This window comes from Heterocephalus glaber, unplaced genomic scaffold (assembly GCF_053883595.1).
Source record: "Heterocephalus glaber isolate CG9 unplaced genomic scaffold, H.glaber_assembly_v1.0 deba00001428, whole genome shotgun sequence".
In the NCBI taxonomy this organism is placed as follows: Eukaryota; Metazoa; Chordata; class Mammalia; order Rodentia; family Bathyergidae; genus Heterocephalus; species Heterocephalus glaber.
The window spans coordinates 115,800-132,957 of record NW_028258293.1 but is presented as its reverse complement, the minus strand read 5'-3'; the positions used below and the strand labels follow the sequence as shown (position 1 = coordinate 132,957).

Here is a 17,158-nt window from a genome sequence, read left to right as displayed (position 1 = left end):
TGGGGAACACTGAATCTCCACTGGCCCAGGCCTCCGATAGAGGCCAAGCTCCCAAGGTCAAGGACAGTCCAAAAACCACACCTCCACAGGATTTCCACCTGTGACCCAGGTTTCAGTAAATGCTGGCAAATATAAGAGATTTTGTGGATAAAGGGGAGAGGCTGACTCTTACACCCGGAGGCTGGGTGAGCTTTTCATCTTTCTGGAAGTGGCTGTCCAGTTTGAATGGCATGGCATGACACACCAAGGTTTTATGACTTGAAATGACTCCCAGACTTGTATGTATTAGAATCACCTGGCGCCTGCAGTAAAGGACCCCGGCCCACCCGAGCTTCTGATTCAGTTCTGGCCAGTTCTTGTCCAGGGGCCACACCCTAAAAACCTGTTTCCTGTGGTGACAGGGGAGTGAGAAGATCCAGCCAATGTTTGCACGGCCCATACTTCCTGGGTCCCCGATTCTGTGCTGATACCTGCCTGCTTTCTCCAGAGACCCTGTGGTTCCACATCTGGACACAAGGTGGTGCCCTGTGCCCGCAGTGTCCACCCAGATCGGGGTGGGGTGGGCTATGGGGCCTCCAACTGTGTGAGGGGCATGCATGCGGGGTGGCCTTGGGAGAATGCCCAGGACAGGTACACAGGTGTGGGCTGGATGTGCTGGAGGAGGGAGGGAAGCTGGGCCTTGGCAGCAGAGCCACTCTGTCCACCAGACACCTGGGGAGGCCCTCACATCCCGGAGCAGCGGGATGGGCCTTCTCCAGGCCGCACTGTCCCTGGCTGCCACGTGACGCCTTCATCCCACTCTGTCCCCTACATCGTCATCCTCACCTCCTCCTGGGGAATACTGTTTTTCTTTTCTTTTCTTTTCTTTTCTTTTGGTACCAGGGATCGAACTCGGGACCTTGGGCTTGCAAGGCAGGCGGTGGAACCCCTGAGCTAAATCCCCAGCCCAGAATACTGTTTTTCTTCCAGTGAAAAGCAAACCTTAGGGTAGAAGGCCCAGGTCTTGGGGTAAGGGGCCAGCAGGGGTCTCCAGAGGAGTGGTCTCACCCAGAGGCTCAATATTGGGACCAATGGGCAAATTAGGGGGAGGCCCAGGGCTCACTGCTGCCGTCAGCAGCCCAGGGAGGGCTGTCTGGTGCCTGGAAAATTCTGGATGGTCAGGGAGGTTGGCAGGCCTGGGGGAGGGGAAGGGGCTTGGAGGTCCCAGCTGGGGTGGTCACTTGGGCATAAGGGAACCTGGGAGGTCTCTTCCCAGCAGTGTCTCCTTCTTGTTTGGAAGCCAGATGCCCTCGAGTGCTGTGGACTTCTATGCCACCTGCGCCCCACCTATCCAAGCCTAGGTGGCAGAGATGGAGGTCACCTCCAGAGGCAGGCCTGTGGGGGCAGGAGGACTCATCTGTGGAAAGAGCAATGCCAGGTGGAATGGTTTGATGAACAAACCTCAGGTCCACAGCCTTATCCTGCCGAGCTGGACCCCAAGGGTGTAATTAAAGGTTCAGGCGGAAGGGATTATAATGGAGGCGGGCAGAGCTCCCCAGGGCCTGAGGCTGGCATCAGAAGCCCAATGGTACTGGAGATAACATTCAGGAACCTTCCTCCTCTGGCCTCCCAGGACTTGGCTCCCAGGAAGGCTGCCTGGCCTGCTCTGGCAGGTGGTGGAGAGCCCAGGAAGGAGTCATACTGGGGAGAAAATTTGGCTTCCAAGGAAGAACAAAAGTCAAGTCATTTTCCCAGTGAAATGGATTCATATTTTCAATTTGTCATTTCTAAACAAACCAATAAGGGTAAAATTGTCCCTCATGAGGATGGTGACTAGGGCCAAGTCTGGAGTGCAAACGTGGACAAGGCTGAGGGCTACATGCCTGGTGTGGCTAGATGCTATCCTGTGCTTGGGCCTATACCAGTTTGTCTGAAAATGAAGAGCACCCTCTGGGGTGTGGCTTTCATCACTGTCAGGACAAGGTCCTGGGTCATTCTGATGGTGGAGTGCCTTCCTGCAGCTTGGTCTCATGTCTGACTGCTCTATATTCCCCAAGTTTAGCACAGTGTCCAGTGTATGATGGAAATTTTATCCACCCTTATATCCACCTTTCCAATTTTCCACCTGTTCACTCATCCATCCATACACTTATTCACTTACTCACTCCATCCATCCATACAACCATCCATTCATTCATCTATCCACTTAGCCATCCATCCATCCACCCACCTAACCATTTATCCACCCATCTACCTATACCCACTCATTGCCTATTCACTCATCCATTTATACACTCATCCACTCCATCACCCATTTACTCATCAATTTATCTATCCATCCAATCCATCCATCTATCCATTCAGCCATCCATTGCTGGCTGTGCAACACTGAAAACTCTGCTAAGCTATACTGTTCTAGGTCACTAAGATTCAGTGGTGGGTGGACACCAGGATCCTTACCCTCATGGGGTTCTATTCCAGCTAGGGAAGCAGACAATAGAACAAGATATATCTGAGATTTCATTTAAACAAAGCCTAATGATCTTAAGAAATGCCTGAGAAAATGAGAAGATTGTCTGGACAAAGGCACCAGCCTGGGTGGTGTGCTGTGCAAAAAGGGAGCCAGGTCATCCTGGCTTCAGGCCCATGGAGGAGGTGAGTGGTGAGTGGAGTCTGTTGCAGGACGTGGAGCAGAGGGAGCTGATGGCTCTACAAGGATAGCCCTTGTTGTGTGTGGAGAAGACATCTGAGGCAGGATTTGGGGAGGCTGGTGAGCTGATCCCCTGGAGTATGACTCTGTTGGTGGTGGGATGTGGAGTGTGAAGTCCAGAGGGAGCAGAGGCTCCTGCTCTGTGGAGGGGAACTAGGGAAAGAAAGCACTGCAGGGACTCAGCAACTTGACCATAGGTGGGGAGACAGGTCAGTGGTTAATAGACCCAGAGATCATGACTTGACACCTGGGAGTGTCAATGCTGCCTGGACCAGGGCCAGATGAGGTCTGGAGGAGCCTGGGGCCATTGGAGGCCAGGCAGGGGCTGCACAAAGTGGGAGGAAAATCAGCAACTAAGGAGAGCAAGACTGGAGATAGTGCCTGAGAAAAGACCTTTGGATTTGGTGGTAGTGGACAGAGGGCACAGGCTGCTGCCCTGGGGCAGTGCAGGCAGGCCCACAGTAGCGTGGGGAATGGGCTTTGCACCACGAGAAGGTGTGAGACAGCCTCCCAGAGAGCAGGAAGGCAGACCTACTAGTACCTTTTGCTGGTGGCAGGGTAAAACCCACTGTCTGCAGAAGCGAGAGCAAGTGGGAGCTCTGAAGCCTGTGGCCTGAGGACTTGAGTCGCATGGCCCGGCATGTCCAGCCCTCGGTGTCTTGGTCAGGGCAGGGTCTGAGGTCATACAGCACTCCCTCCCCCAAGGTGGCACTCAGAAAACATCTGCTGAACTTTGTCGTTTTTGTTCCTCTGCAGCCCAAGCTACGGTCACTTACCATTCACAGGACCGTGGCCGCCTGCTCAGGTTGCCAGCAGGCTCCAGGGACTCAGGGCTGCAGGGGTAGGGCACTGTTTAAGAATGGGAAAGCTAGGGACTGTGGAGAATCTGTTAGTTAGAGATTGGGGGGGCACTGGGGATTGAGCCCAGGACCTTTGCACTGCAGTACGCCCTGGCTCTTTCTTATCTGTACTTTGAAAGTCTTGCTAAGTCACGAAGTTGCCCAGGCTGGGGTCCAGCTTATCCTTCGCTTCAACACCCCAGAGTGCTGGGATTACAAGTGTGTGTCATCATGCCTCGAGAACTAGACTCCCACAGCAGCTGTGCTTGACACTGCCAGCTGATACCCAAGATTTGAGGTCCACTTCTGACGTCTGTCACTTCCTCCATCTTGTGTCTGAAGCCTGACTGACTGCCCTGCATCAGCTCCACTGAGGTCCTTTTTTGCAGAGTAGAATCCTACCCAGAAAACACCCCACAAGGGACTTGGAGCCCCTCGAGGTCACAGCAGAGCCAGTATGCCAAGCCGGACCTCTCCCAGTTCCAAGCATGTGTACTTTCTGCCAGGCCCCATGACAGGGGGACAGCTGCAGCTCCTCCTCCAGCTATAAAAAAACTCTAGTGCCCCATCGAGCAGAGGACATCCAGGGCACCCAGTGGGGACTCAGGAAGCTCAGCTTGAGCTATGCTGAGGTTGGCCTCCACCACGCAGCTGCTCCAAGCCCCCCTGAGGTGCTGGGTGCTTCCCAAGGCCCACGTCTCTGCCAAGCCAGCCAGAACCCCCACCTCCCCTATGGTAAGTGACCTTGGAGACCACAGTGGCCATCCTGGGTTTGGGACCACACAGAAGTCCAGGCTGAGAGGGAGGCAGCTGTGGGCGTGGGTCAGCTACGGTGCAGTCTGCCTGGAAAGGGGTCCTAACACTATCACCCACAGGACAGGCTCCTAAGAGCCACAGTGGGGCAGGGGTCTTCTCTCCAGGCCTGTCACCTCCAGTAACAGCCAGTGGTGACCCTGAGGAGAGAGGGTCTATCAGTTGGCTTCACTAACACGGCACAGTGGGGCTGCTGAGGGGTGGAAGCCTAAGCCGAGGTCAGCAGTGGACTCGCAAGAAGTGTGCCTGTTTTTTAAAGTATAAATGTCTAGGTCATTTGCTCAAGGTCAGGTAACTAAGATGAAAATCCAGACTAAGCTCAGTTTTAAGGCCACATCTGTTCTTAAATTTCTGAGGCCAAGAAGGCCTGGGCTCCAGCCAGGAAGGTTTTCTAGAGCTGTGAGGAACTGACTGGTGCCTTGGACACTGGCCTGCTGAGGACGTGGGTCAAGTCTCAGCACCCTTATACACAGCTGCAGGGAGCCAGGATGTATGTGTGCTTCTGTCCTGTTGGAGGCTTAGCCCGATAGAAGGATTTCAGGCCAAGCTCAAGGCCATATTCTGCCCCTCAGTCCCCCAGTCTGTCTCTCTTACTCTTACTAGGGCTCCCTGACAATAGAGGATACTGCTCACTCCAGCAGAGGCCTGAAGACGGACTGAGCTTGCTGGAGATAACTGGTCAAATGTGGGCCGGGGCAGTTTGTCTCCAGCTCTAGACATGTGTTTGGTTAGGCCTCAACCAGTGGACTCATGTGTGCTTTCCTCCATCAGGAGCAGGCAGTGGGGATCTCAGCCATATTCATCAGCTTCCTGGTTCCTGCGAGCTGGGTCTTGACCCACCTGGAGGGCTACAAGAAGAGCTCCGTAGCATGAAGGCCTTACAGACCCACAGGGCACAGCCCTGAAAGATCACATTAAACCCCCTTCCACCTGCTGCTCTTGTTGATTCTTCAGGTCCTCACTCCCAGCCAAGGTACTGAGGGACCTCATGTGGCTCCAGCACCCGGCTGTTCCCCAGCTGGCACATGCAGGCATTGGGGCACACAAATGCCTGCCTATCCGAATGCTGTGAGGGGCAAGGGCGTAGATGCTTGTTTGAGAAGGTACCAGTGGGCACAAGGGGTGGTGAAGTGCTGGCCTCTGTCCTACTCCTGAGTATGGTGGGAAGGGAGGGGGCAGCCCTAAGTTCCACAGGCACAGGCTTGGCCTGAAGCTAAGCCCAAGGACAGGCCCACAGACAGAATGAAAAGGCATTTATTACAGGAACGTTCTTGTACCACATCTAAAAGGATGTCCACACAGGCAGATGTGGATGAGGACCCACCTTGGGGTGCATGTCCTCTGCAGAGCAGAGGGCGTCCCTTCCTGGTCATGCTCCCACCCTCCTTCATCACCCAAGGCCACCACAGGCTATGAGACAACCCATAAAGGGCCCTTTTGCCAGGGTCCAGTCCCCAACAACAACAGTTCTGCTTTCAAAGCAAAAAGAGTCTCTACTCCCACAAGGGTCCAACTCCCTCAACCCAGTGCAGATCTCTACTACTGAGTTTCAGAGGCCACGGAAAGGCCTCTTGGGTGGGGCTGGGCTGCAGGGCACCGGGCACTAGGTGAGGATGTCATGGGCCTGGTGCTCCACCAGCATCTCCATGCTCTTCACATCTGTGCACCAAAACTCCAGGCGGTCCTTCATCCCCTTGATCTGCAGGCAAATCAGGACCAGAGAGGCATTAGGACACGTAGGGTCACAAGCCAATGGAGCAGCACTGTGAACCGCAGAGCTGGGCTGGGAGAAATGGGGTCGTCAGTCAGTCCTTACCACAAGATAGTCTAAAAACTTGAACTGAAGAACAGGCATGAAGAGAGGAAATCCACAGGGTTAAATTTCCAGCAAACATAAGATGGATTTCAGCTCAAATCATAAAACCAGGAACATATTTTATCAGACTACCAATTTTAAGATTAAAAGGCATCACTGGCACAATCAGCACTGTTGTCCTAGTAAGCTTCTCAGCATAGGGCTCAGACCACAAGCCTGCATCAAGCTACATTCCCAGAAAACCCCTCAGTTCTACAGCAGTAATCCATTCCCCACACCTAGGTCAGGTGATCCCTTCCTCCTGGATGGCCTCGGTCCATGCGAAACCAAGACCCAGACACAACCCCAACCCCACACAGGTAAGCCAGGGGCCCAGCCACCACCTCACCTGCTGCAAATCTAGCACGCGGGGCTGCACCCAGGTCATGTGGACTCGCTTGTCGACCTCATCTATGCTGCCTCTCACCAGTCCCACCGAGAGTGCCTTCATCACCAGCAGCTCTACCTGCACAGAGAGAGGCTCAGGTGAAAGAGCTGACCCCAGTGGCTTCTGCAGACCGAACGCTGCTTCTCCCATTGCCTGGACAATGTGGGGTTGAGTATTCAGAGGCCTCAGCTCCACACCTCAAGTCCCAGTACTGTACCTCGTTCACTGTGATTTTGGCACTTTTGGCAATTTCTTCAAAAGTGAGCTGTCTGTGGTTGGCAGGTCGTGTGAAAGTCATCTGAAAAAAACATGTTCATTAACTATTTTTCCACATAAAAATGGTCAGAGAACTGACTGGTAAGGATATTTTTGTAAATACTTGCTCTGAAAATCAAGATCATCTTCTTAGTACCCTATATACTGAAGTTTCCTTGGTGTTAGCCTTATCTTACTAAGAGCAAGCTTTCAAAGCTTAGAGAAGAAGGTTACAGGTGAAAATAGCTTTACATGAATCCTCCACAATAGTCATTACTCATTCCACGAACAGGCAGCTGAGGCTACCAAGTCCCTCAAGTGCAGAGGGCACTGTCGGGAGCCAGAAAGTCAGGCTCCACCTCCTCAGAAGCTCATACTCTGCAGGGGAGGACAGAGGCCAGGAGGGAGAAGCACCAGGTCAACTGTGTCAGGGCAGGAAGGGGCAGCCTTTCCAGCTCAAGGGGCCAAAGGGGCCCTGCCTGAGGGCGGCTTTCCAAAATACAAACTTGAAAAAGGCAGTGGCAGCAGAGAGGAGGTAGGGGGTTGGTTAGGGAAAAAGTTGTTCCCTCAGAAAAGATGGAGCTCCTGGGTGCTTCTTACCTCCATTAGACACAACAACTGAATCTTCCGCAGAAGCTGGGTTTCGTTGGCAGCTAAGTCAGGCTGTGAAGTGCAGAAAGACAGACAATGTCACCTATATTTGTGCTTGTCAGCTGCCTAACCTGGGCTTTGAATCCAGATAAAAGATATGCACTGATGTCACGAACACCATGAGGGATTTAGAGACCCTCTTGACCCAAGGCGCCATCAAGAAAGGATAGGCCCCGGGAGGTCCTGGGTGGCCCTATCTGTTAAGTGCAGCCACTCTGAGGATCCCTACACATCAGGGGCTTTACTGAATCCAAAGAGCAAGTGATTAATTTCGAACAAACAAAAATCACTCAGTTATGAGAACTAGAACACATACTCTGTGAGACCTGCATGATTTCTCCGTGCAGGTGAACTGGAGGGCTCTTCTACGAAGACAGAATTAAACCAGAAGAGAATGTGAGAAACTCCTAACTGATGGGTATCCCTGACAGGGTGACAGGGACAGTCCTACTGTGGATACTGGATAAGCACTGCTAATATTCACCTCTGAATTTCCTGTCTTCCTTCAAATTGCTATGACTACACAGCTTTCTTTGTTTGTTAGGTTTGTTTTTTTGTTTTTTTTGGTACCAGGGATCGAACTCGGGTCCTTGCGCTTGCGCAGCAGGTGGCGAAACCACTGAGCTAAATCCCCGGCCTCCATTTTGTTAGTTTTTTTGAGACAAGGTCTCTTTATGTTGCCTAGGCTGGTCTCAGGGGATCTGCTTCAGCCTTCAGAGCAGCTGAGACAAGTGTGCTCCACCGTGCATGGCTCTCATATTTTGCTGAGATATCAATACATAACCAGAATAACATGAGGTCTGGCTGGATCTGGTATTTTCTGTCTCTTCATAGTCCCTCCACCTATACCTTAACCACTCTATCATATATGAATTTTATAAATGTGTCTTAAACTTTAGAACTGAAAATTTTAGAAAAGCATGAAAACAGAACATGACCATAATTGCTACCACAGTTAAAGTTTTAGCAGCATTTGCTTTTAATAATTTCATTTAAAAAAGAACAGTCTTGCCAGGGATTTAGCTCATTGGTTTCACCGCCTGCTGCACAGGCACAAGGACCTGAGTTCGATCCCCGGTACCAAAGAAAACCCAAACAAAGCAGTCTTGCCATTCAGCACTTCTAGCTCGCTCCCAGCCCACGGCTCCTTCCCTGAGCGGGTCCCAGTGCACTGCATTGCCCTCACCACCTCCCAGGGCTGACTGCCCTCCCTCCCTCCCGCTGTGTTGACCCCTCTTGCCTCCCCCTTCTCTCGCTCCCTCCAACTGTCTGCTCAGGGTGACACACAGGCCTCTGGTCGAGCAAACAAGCTAAGAGTCTCCTTTTTCTCCGCTCTTCCCAGTTTCTTCACTCATTCCTTGCAGGAGTCCTATGCCACCCTCAAGCCAACACAGACGAAGGGCCCTACATGCCAGGGCCTTCTAGGTGCCTGCTGTGTGCAAGAAAGGACTCAGGGAACACTTACTGGATAAACGGACCAATGTAGGCATCAACAAGGGGCTGGGGCAGGTAGGACCCACCTGGTGGCCCCAGGCAGTCTTCAGAGTCTGGAACCTGTCCACATCGCCACTATTGAAGGCATAGAGGGTGTCAATCAGCCATTGCCGGTCGGTGGCCCGCAGTGACTCAAGCACAGGGTGCATGAGCTATAGGATGGAGACAGTCAGTTGGCAAACAGCCAGGCACCCCACGCCCCAAGGAATCTGCCTCATGGCCAACTTACCAGCTCTCCAAAGTTAAAAACTCCCTCGCCGAGAAGTCCTGCAAGCCCCAGTGTAAAGGCTCTCTCCTGCTGCTCTGAAACTAAGGCAATGACATACCCAGTCACATCTGTCACCACAACCAGTCCTGTCTGGCTTCAAGAAAGCTTACATGACAAAAGCAAAGAAGTGGCAGGGAGGAGGAATCACCTTGTTATCCTCTGAATTAAAAAACTGGAGACAAAATGACGTAGAAACTGAAGCATAAACAAATCTTTTCACCTCAGTGAGCTCTGAGACCTATACCCTCAAGCACCACACAGCTGCCACATCTGGGGAATCCACTTCTGTGCAACAAGAATCCAATGCCCACAGTTACCTGGTAGATCTTTGATGTCAACACAGCCCAGAAACCGCAGAGCATCTTTGTAGTAGGAAGCATGGTTCCCAATTGTTTGATAGTATTTACTGGAGAGATCATAGAAACGACTGTGAACCGATGTCACGCCGGGGAGGTTGTGGAGCATCTCTTCAACGTCTTCAATCGTTTCCTAAGTACAGGAGCAAAACCATCTTAGAGAGTTTAAAGTAATGAAAAAGTAAAGAGCATGAGCTGCAAATGCAAAGAATGATAAATGTGCCTACATTAAAATGGAAAACTTCAGTTCATCCAAAACACAGAAAAAAGTACAAAGACAAGATACACATTGGAAAAGATATCCATAGCACATGTAACCCCACAAAGGACAGTGACCTAGGGAACATAAAAACATAAATCAGTCAGAATACACTAGAAAAAGGGGTGAAAGACAGCAACAGTCAATTACAGAAGTGATGGTATGAATGGATTGAGAAATGAAAAGCACCAACAAGATGCCATTCCACCCCCACTAGATCAGCAAGACACAAGAGTGTGAAAGTACCAAGTACCGAGGATACAGTATTCAGGAGTGCATGTTTGCACATGTGAGACTCTGCTCACATATGCAGGGAACAAGCACAGAAATGCTAATTTGAGCATTGTTTGTAATAGAAAAAATAACCTAGATCCAATGCTAACACAGGGACTGTTTGTAACAGAAAAAAAAAACCAAACAAACCTAAATCTCTCCACAGGAGACCAGACACTTACAAGGTGTGATTAAAAAATATAGTGAATATTTAAATTTTAAAAAATGTATTAAAGAAAAGACACATTGCCATTCATCCCCCTTAAAATACTCCTTGTTGCTTCAAATACACTTATCCCATTGCTTTGCCACATTCTGAAGCACTTCTGGAAGTCCTTGTAAGTTTTTTAGTTGCACTTCTCTGGCTGTTTCAGTATCTTGAATTGATTCAAAATGCTTACATTTCACGGTCATTTTGACTTTAGGGAAGAGCCAGAAGTTCCATGGTGCCAGGTCTAGTGAATAAAGTGGATGAGCACACCATTGTTTTTATGAGCCGGCCTTTCTGTTGGATGGCACCTGGCAGCAGCGTTCAACACTCTTTTTTTTTTTGGTACTGGGGATCGAACTTGGGTCCTTGTGCAGCAGGTGGCGAAACCACTGAGCTAAATCCCTGGCCCTCTTTTTTTTTGAATACAGGGTCTCTCTATGTAGTTCAAGCTGGCCTTGAATTCACTCTGTAGCCCATGCAGGCCTCAAACTCAGTGATCTTTCTGTGATCTCAAGTGTTGGGATTATAGCCATGCACAGCCACACCTGGTAGCATTCACCAGTTTTGATCACACCTTGTAGACACTTATGAAAGAGGACTTCCCAAGAGTCCTTCCTGCTTCCAAGAGTGTCAAGAATGATGGGATAAGTGTGTTGAAAGAGGGGAATCAATGGCAATCTTTTACTTTAAATTGAAAAAAGAAAACTAAACATTCACCATATATTTTGACCACACCCATGTATTGTGAAGCATATAATGAAACACCACGTTGGAGTGAAAACAAACTGCTCAGACATGTCAGCACTGCCTGGAGTTACACATGCCTATCCATCGAAAGTGCATAAGGAAGCATGGCTGCCAGGGCCATGCTGGGGAGGGGTCTGGGGGGAAGGCAGTGTCTGCCCGTGTGTGTGATGCTCTGCTCCTGAGCAGCTAGCTGCAGCACAAGGGTCCTTGTTAAAGCATTCCCCATAGTGTGTTACAGTTTTTAGTGTGTCTCAAATATTTCAGAAAAAAAAATAGTTAAGCATGCATATGAGCTAGGACCGGGAAACATCAATAAAAAGTATTTTTTAGGACAAGAACGTGAATATCTTTAACCCTTACACTCTGCTAAACAAAGTAGACTGACCACATGTGGTGGCCTCACTGCCACTCCTATAGACATCTGACTCCCAAATAAGACAGGCAGCTCCAATAATTTAGGAGGCAAAGAGTAGCTGGAGGAGCAGCATATGACCTGCCAGTGCTGAGGGGCTCCCTTAGTCAGTGAAGCCACGTGCTTTGGACCAGCTGAGGCTACGTGGAGTTCTGACTGGACAACCAAACTGTAGCCACACGCTGGCATTATAAAAGCAAAATCATTTGCTATTAAATGGTTTTGAAAAACATACAGAATGCGACCAAAGTGGTAAAATGTAAACACCGAGGAATGTGGGTTAGAGATATGAAAGTTCTTTGTGCTGCTTTTGCAATTTTTCTGCAACTTAAAAATATTTTAAAATACACAATTAAAAAAGAACACATTGGGCCGGGGATGTAGCTCAGTGGTTCCGCTGCCTGCCTCACAAGCGCAAGGACCTGAGTTTGATCCCCAGTACCAAAAAAAAAAAAAAAAAACACGTTACTTTTTTAAGCTAAAGATAAATCTGTGTTATGGTGATCTCACCTTTGTAACCTGTAGATCCCCGATGTTTAATTTTAGAGCTCCGATTGCTGTTTTACACAGGATCACTGCCTCATCACTACTTTTCACCTGAAGACATCAAAAAACATGGAACCTCAGAAATGTGGGCAGCGCACTTGCAAAGTAAGCACTACCTGTGTGCTGACTTAACTATAATGATGGCAGACACACAGTTTCTAAAAAAAAAAAGTATGAATAAAAACTGTAAACTACACATTCCAGAAGGTGTTATTCAAATTTTACACTCACCTTCTCGCGAGTCTTTTCCAGAAAAGTAAGAGCCACATTGGGATCTAGAAGAGAAAGAACAAAGTCAGAAGAACTCCAATAGCTGGTTTCTACCAGCCAAGACATCTTTAAGGAAGACAATCTTTAGGGTTAGACAATAAGTATAATAAAAACATTATTCAGAATCTGATCTTTTCTATCAAATTATATTTTAATTCAATTAAGTTATATTTCAAGACCATTCTAACTACCATTTAGAACTGCTCCATTGTAAAGCAAAGTGACGCTTACCAGTCATCTGTCTAACCACATGAAGAATTATTTCTACCAGGGACAAAGGGTTCACTCTGAAATAAAAACCACCAGTTTTTGAATATCAAAGAATACCAACACATGCATTTTCAAAGTGAAAAACTGGCAAAAGGGTTTTACCTGTGTTCAAATTCACTGATGAAGTTTTCATAAAGCTGTAGAACCAAAACATGGAGAGTAAGCATAGGATTCTACAAAATCAGACTCCAAACACTATTTTCAGTTAGAGAAGCAATGTGAATATTATCAAGCTATGAGTTTGCCCATCACATAGTAAGCACTGCATAAATGTTGGCTCAATGAGAGGAGGCCCACAGCAGGGCTTATTTAAGTTCATATAAATGATCACTGACAGATTAGTAAAGAAAGCTGGGCTTCTTTCTAGCTCTGGGGAATTAGAACACTGACCTGTAAGAATGTTCTGAAAAGGAAATCCTACATTATTTGTCCAAGGTACCCAAGTACAACAGACCATCAGCCTGAAATGTTCACTTCTTCAACTTAAGAAGGCTATAGGCTAATTATATCCTTTCACCAAATTTTTCAGTCACTCAATACACATTTGAGCACTTCCTCATACCCCATGGCCAGGTACCACAGGCACAGAATGTGTGAGGCAAACACTGAACCTTCAAGGAGTTCTGGGACAGGGAAAAGTCTGTGAACAAATGAATGAATAATACTGTGACTTTAAGAACAAGAGAAAGAAGGCATATCAGTAGGTGAGCCAAAGGGAGGGGTTTCAAAAGTTATTTCCAAAGCAGTGACAATTGTGTTTCAAGAAATGAAGTCTTCGTGGGAGAGGGGGCCGGTGAGAGAAGGACACTCCAGACAGAAACAACTTGCACTGAGTTTCAGGAGTCCTTCTAAAGGACACAGACAGTGGGAGACAGAGAACTGGTCTCTGCCCTAAAAGCAGGGCTGAACAAGGGCAGACATCCCTGAGGCAGAGGACCACAAAGGAGACTGAGGGAGACCAGTCTTGTCTTGGTTTTGAGGTAGAGGGACAGAAATGTCCCTGTGGCAATTTATACCTGGCACACAGGCCTTTTCATGACAAGGGACTATTTAAAAGATATCTTCTTAGGGCCGGGGATTTAGCTCAGTGGTTTTGCCGTCTGCTGCGCAAGTGCAAGGACCCAAGTTTGATCCCCAGTACCAAAAAAAAAAAAAAAAAAGAACTTGACGTGATAAAAGATATCTTCTTCCTCATTAAGAGGAACTGTTTCAATTTTTCAGATACCTCATAATTTATGGGGTTATCTAAAGAAAGAAGCCTACTAAATTCAGAATCTGTAACTTCTGGAGACTGTAAATTCATGAATACTATCCAACTTGCATCTATGTGTGCTGGGTTTCAACTATTTTAAAGGCTTTTTTTCCCCCATTACAAAGTAAACTTAAATCTGTTGACCTGAGTGTCCCATTACCATGAAGTTGAACACTTTGGCATATATGGAAAAGTTACTTAAAAAAAAAAAAAGCAGAGATAAACAATTATGAATATATACTACTATGATGTAGAACCCTGGGGAATAAGTATTAAGACCTGTCTCATTTGTCATTTTCCACATAATCCAGAAAACAAAACATTCAGCAAAATCTTTAGGCTTATAGATGATTACAAGTTCTTTTGGATAGTAAAATGTCAAATCAATGGGTACAAACCACAAGAAAATCTTACAAGCCCAAGAGGTTGGGTAGTAAAGTAGTGAGCTTCACTGTACTATATTCAGAGAAAGATCTTAAGCTATAATCACAAGCTAGTTATTAGTCAACGCATATATTAATCTTTGATCCATTCAAAATCTGAGAAAGGCATCAAAGAGTAAGATTTAAGGAAAGACTTCAAAGAGAAGGCTTTCTAGGAACATGTCAGGGAATCTGGGTAAGGCTGGGAGAGAGTGAATTTTTCTGTTAGCAAAATGCTAAAAGTGATCTATTATAAAGGCACATGATATTACCAAATCCCCTCCATCCCACCACCTTCAAGCAAAGTACAAAAGGTGCTCTGTCTTCTACACTACTCAGGACAGATCTGTCTGGGCAAGCAAAATCACCATGGCTAAGGGAGGGGAGCGAGAACTGAGGGGAGCTACCTAAAGGTCCCCATGGCAATCCTCTGTACCAGTGGTGGTGAACCGATGGCATGTGTGCCTCAGAAGGCTATTTGTATCATTGAAAGCTCTAAAAGACTCGCCATCACTGCTCTATACCCTGCTTCACCCCATGACAGACTGTGAACTTTCAATTTACAAAAAAGTTTACCAAAAGAATAGAAAATAAAAACAAAGCAAGTTAATGAACAAAAAGATATCCAAGCACTTTTTTTATTTTTAAGGCTAGAATTTTTTAGTTTGGGGAGACAAGATCTCATTATGTTGTTCAGGTTGTCCTAAAACTCATGATCATCCTGCTTCAGCCTTCTGAGTAGCTGAAATTAGAGGTGAACATCACTTTACCTGGCATCTTTTTTTGTTTTGGTGATGTTGGGAATGTAACCCAGGGTTGATACAAGCTAAGCACATGTTCTACCAGTAGCCTGGAATTTTAGAAATCAGAATTTTTGTGTTTGAATGGTCTTCTGTGACTTATTAGCTGTGACCTATGGTAAGTTATTTAACCTCTTATGTTTGCTTCAACATAAAAGAAAAAGGTAAATGTGGTACTTACCTCCCAATACTGCTATGAAGAATAAGAGTAAATATGTAAAGTGCTTACAACAGCTTCTCATACAAAGTTGATTGATGAATAGGTGTGGTTTATTATTATCATAAAGTCCATCCATTATTTCAAAAAATTCTTGACCATATTCATATAATCTGACCTAGCATGATAAATTATTTACCTTAATGAGACCATCTCCTTGGGCAAAGCATGGGTCCTGTACAAAATCAAGGACCTGAAGTGTCAGTTGATGCCATAACCTGAAAAACAAAGGCACTTCAGACCCATAAACTAATATAGATATCTTCAGTCTTGATGGTCCCATCAAACAAATACCTACCAATATCTACTGTTAAGTGCAGAGTGCTAAAGCAGATAATAATAAATCTGAGTTTCTCCCCCTCCCATTGGTACCAGGGATCGAACTCGGGACTTCACACTTGCGAGGCAGGCGGTGGAACCACTGAGCTAAATCCCTGGCCTCTAAGTTCTTTTCCAAGTCTGCTACTCAATGGTTATGTCACCTGAGCTCATTTATCTTCTCTATGCTTCAGTTTCTAGACTGCTTCAAACGTTGTGAGGCGCCAGTGGAAATAAGAATTTTGGAATGGGGGGCCGAGGATTTAGCTCAGTGGTTCCGCCGCCTGCCTCACAAGCACAAGGACCGAAGTTCGATCCCCGGTACCCGCCCCCCCCAAAAGAATTTTGGAATTATATAGCTCTAATGAAATCTAGGCTCTCTTTAGCTGAGTATCTCAGGGAAGCCAAGGAAACAGCTTCAGTTTCCTCATCTGCGAATGGGATGAAAGATGAAATAAACTAATACATAAAACTTCTAGAACTCTCCACTCAAAAAACCAAATATTGAATAATGCAGATAAAATGCTTTGAAAAATACAAAGTGCTACCCAACACAAGCAATCATTTGCCAAATACTAAGAATTTTCTTTCAAAAACTGCTAAAAGAAAGGAAGACTGCGGGTCGGGGATTTAGCTCAGTGGTTTCTCCGCCTGCTGTGCAAGCGCAAGGACCCAAGTTAGATCCCCGGTACCAAAAAAAAAAAAAAAAAAAAAAAAAAAGGAAGACTGCTAAACATCATTAAAAACTGTGAATGCCCGTATAAAAGGTTCTACGCTAAAAGCCCCATTGTTAACAGGGAGTTACCGCAGGAGGTCTATTGTACCGCGGGACAGTTCTAAATGCTAGCAATCTATAATTGTTCTTAAGTTCACCCTGTGTATAATAAACCCAAACTCTGAGATCTCTCCAGGGGCAGAAAGCTCAATATGAAATGCAATAGAAAGCGAGAGCAGTGGGTTCCAGAATCAACTGAGAACCTGCACTGGCCTCTGGTTTCTGGGGCCTAGCCCGTGTGAAAGACAACTGGAGATGGAGTCACACTGCGACTTGGGTACAGGTCACTAGGACCTGTTTCCCAAAAAGGTGGCAACCTGGAGCAAAAGTGTGCTTGCTTGACTGAATCACGGGCTAAAATCCTTTCATACACAGCCCCTGGGCAAGAGAACAGTGACCTCCAAACCCTGGCTACAACAGTGCTCTTAGACCTCGCGGTCTGTCGCCCTTCTTCCGCAGCTTCGACCCTGAGGGTAGCTCAGACCCTCTCTGCCCAGCCGATCCCCTCTCCCCACAAGTCTCTGCCCTTTCCGATTCCAGTCCATGCGTCCCCCTGTCTGGGTCCCCTCGGTTCGGTTCGGTACTCACTTCTTTGTGTAGAGCTCTTCCAGACGGTGCCACACGGCGGCCTGCCCGGGCCCGGAGCTCTGGCTCTGCTGTAAGAAGCCCGGTACATCCTTCATGATAGCAAGAAAGTGCAAGCCAGAAACAACACAGAAACGTCACCTGGGCAGGGATGGCGGCCGGAAGTGCTCACTCACTTCCCTCGCTGCACAGC

At 47.4% G+C, this 17,158-nt stretch overlaps 2 protein-coding genes across 3 annotated transcripts; one reads left to right on the top strand and one right to left on the bottom strand.

The window, feature by feature from the left end:
* The first annotated feature begins 4,083 nt into the window (after nucleotides 1-4,083).
* LOC101696752 (cytochrome c oxidase subunit 8B, mitochondrial) lies at nucleotides 4,084-5,275 on the top strand. The gene is made up of 2 exons (XM_004851760.4): nucleotides 4,084-4,263; nucleotides 5,113-5,275. The coding sequence occupies exons 1-2, from the start codon at nucleotides 4,153-4,155 to the stop codon at nucleotides 5,212-5,214; spliced, it is 213 nt and encodes a 70-aa protein (XP_004851817.1). The 5' UTR covers nucleotides 4,084-4,152; the 3' UTR covers nucleotides 5,215-5,275.
* A 304-nt stretch (nucleotides 5,276-5,579) lies between these two features.
* Psmd13 (proteasome 26S subunit, non-ATPase 13) lies at nucleotides 5,580-17,156 on the bottom strand. Of its 2 annotated transcripts, none has more exons than XM_021264094.2 (13): nucleotides 16,969-17,156; nucleotides 15,427-15,505; nucleotides 12,699-12,733; nucleotides 12,558-12,613; nucleotides 12,288-12,331; nucleotides 12,021-12,107; nucleotides 9,570-9,741; nucleotides 9,214-9,293; nucleotides 9,011-9,136; nucleotides 7,440-7,502; nucleotides 6,802-6,882; nucleotides 6,546-6,662; nucleotides 5,580-6,124 (listed from the first exon to the last, which is right to left on the bottom strand). In XM_021264094.2, the coding sequence occupies exons 1-13, from the start codon at nucleotides 17,061-17,063 to the stop codon at nucleotides 5,945-5,947; spliced, it is 1,215 nt and encodes a 404-aa protein (XP_021119753.1). In that variant the 5' UTR covers nucleotides 17,064-17,156; the 3' UTR covers nucleotides 5,580-5,944. The 2 variants fall into 2 exon arrangements, with proteins under 2 accessions (XP_021119753.1, XP_004851821.1); XM_004851764.4 differs by having other exon boundaries at nucleotides 5,580-6,040.
* Between the last annotated feature and the right edge of the window lie 2 nt (nucleotides 17,157-17,158).

Coding starts and splice junctions, on each gene's coding strand:
- LOC101696752 (XM_004851760.4), top strand. CDS start 4,153: ATGCTGAGGTTGGCCTCCACCACGCAGCTGCTCCAAGCCCCCCTGAGG. Junction 4,264..5,112: donor GAACCCCCACCTCCCCTATG/GTAAGTGACCTT, acceptor TTCCTCCATCAG/GAGCAGGCAGTGGGGATCTC.
- Psmd13 (XM_021264094.2), bottom strand. CDS start 17,063: ATGAAGGATGTACCGGGCTTCTTACAGCAGAGCCAGAGCTCCGGGCCC. Junction 15,506..16,968: donor GAAGAGCTCTACACAAAGAA/GTGAGTACCGAA, acceptor TTTGTTTTTCAG/GTTATGGCATCAACTGACAC. Junction 9,742..12,020: donor GGGATCTACAGGTTACAAAG/GTGAGATCACCA, acceptor TCCTGTACTTAG/GAAACGATTGAAGACGTTGA.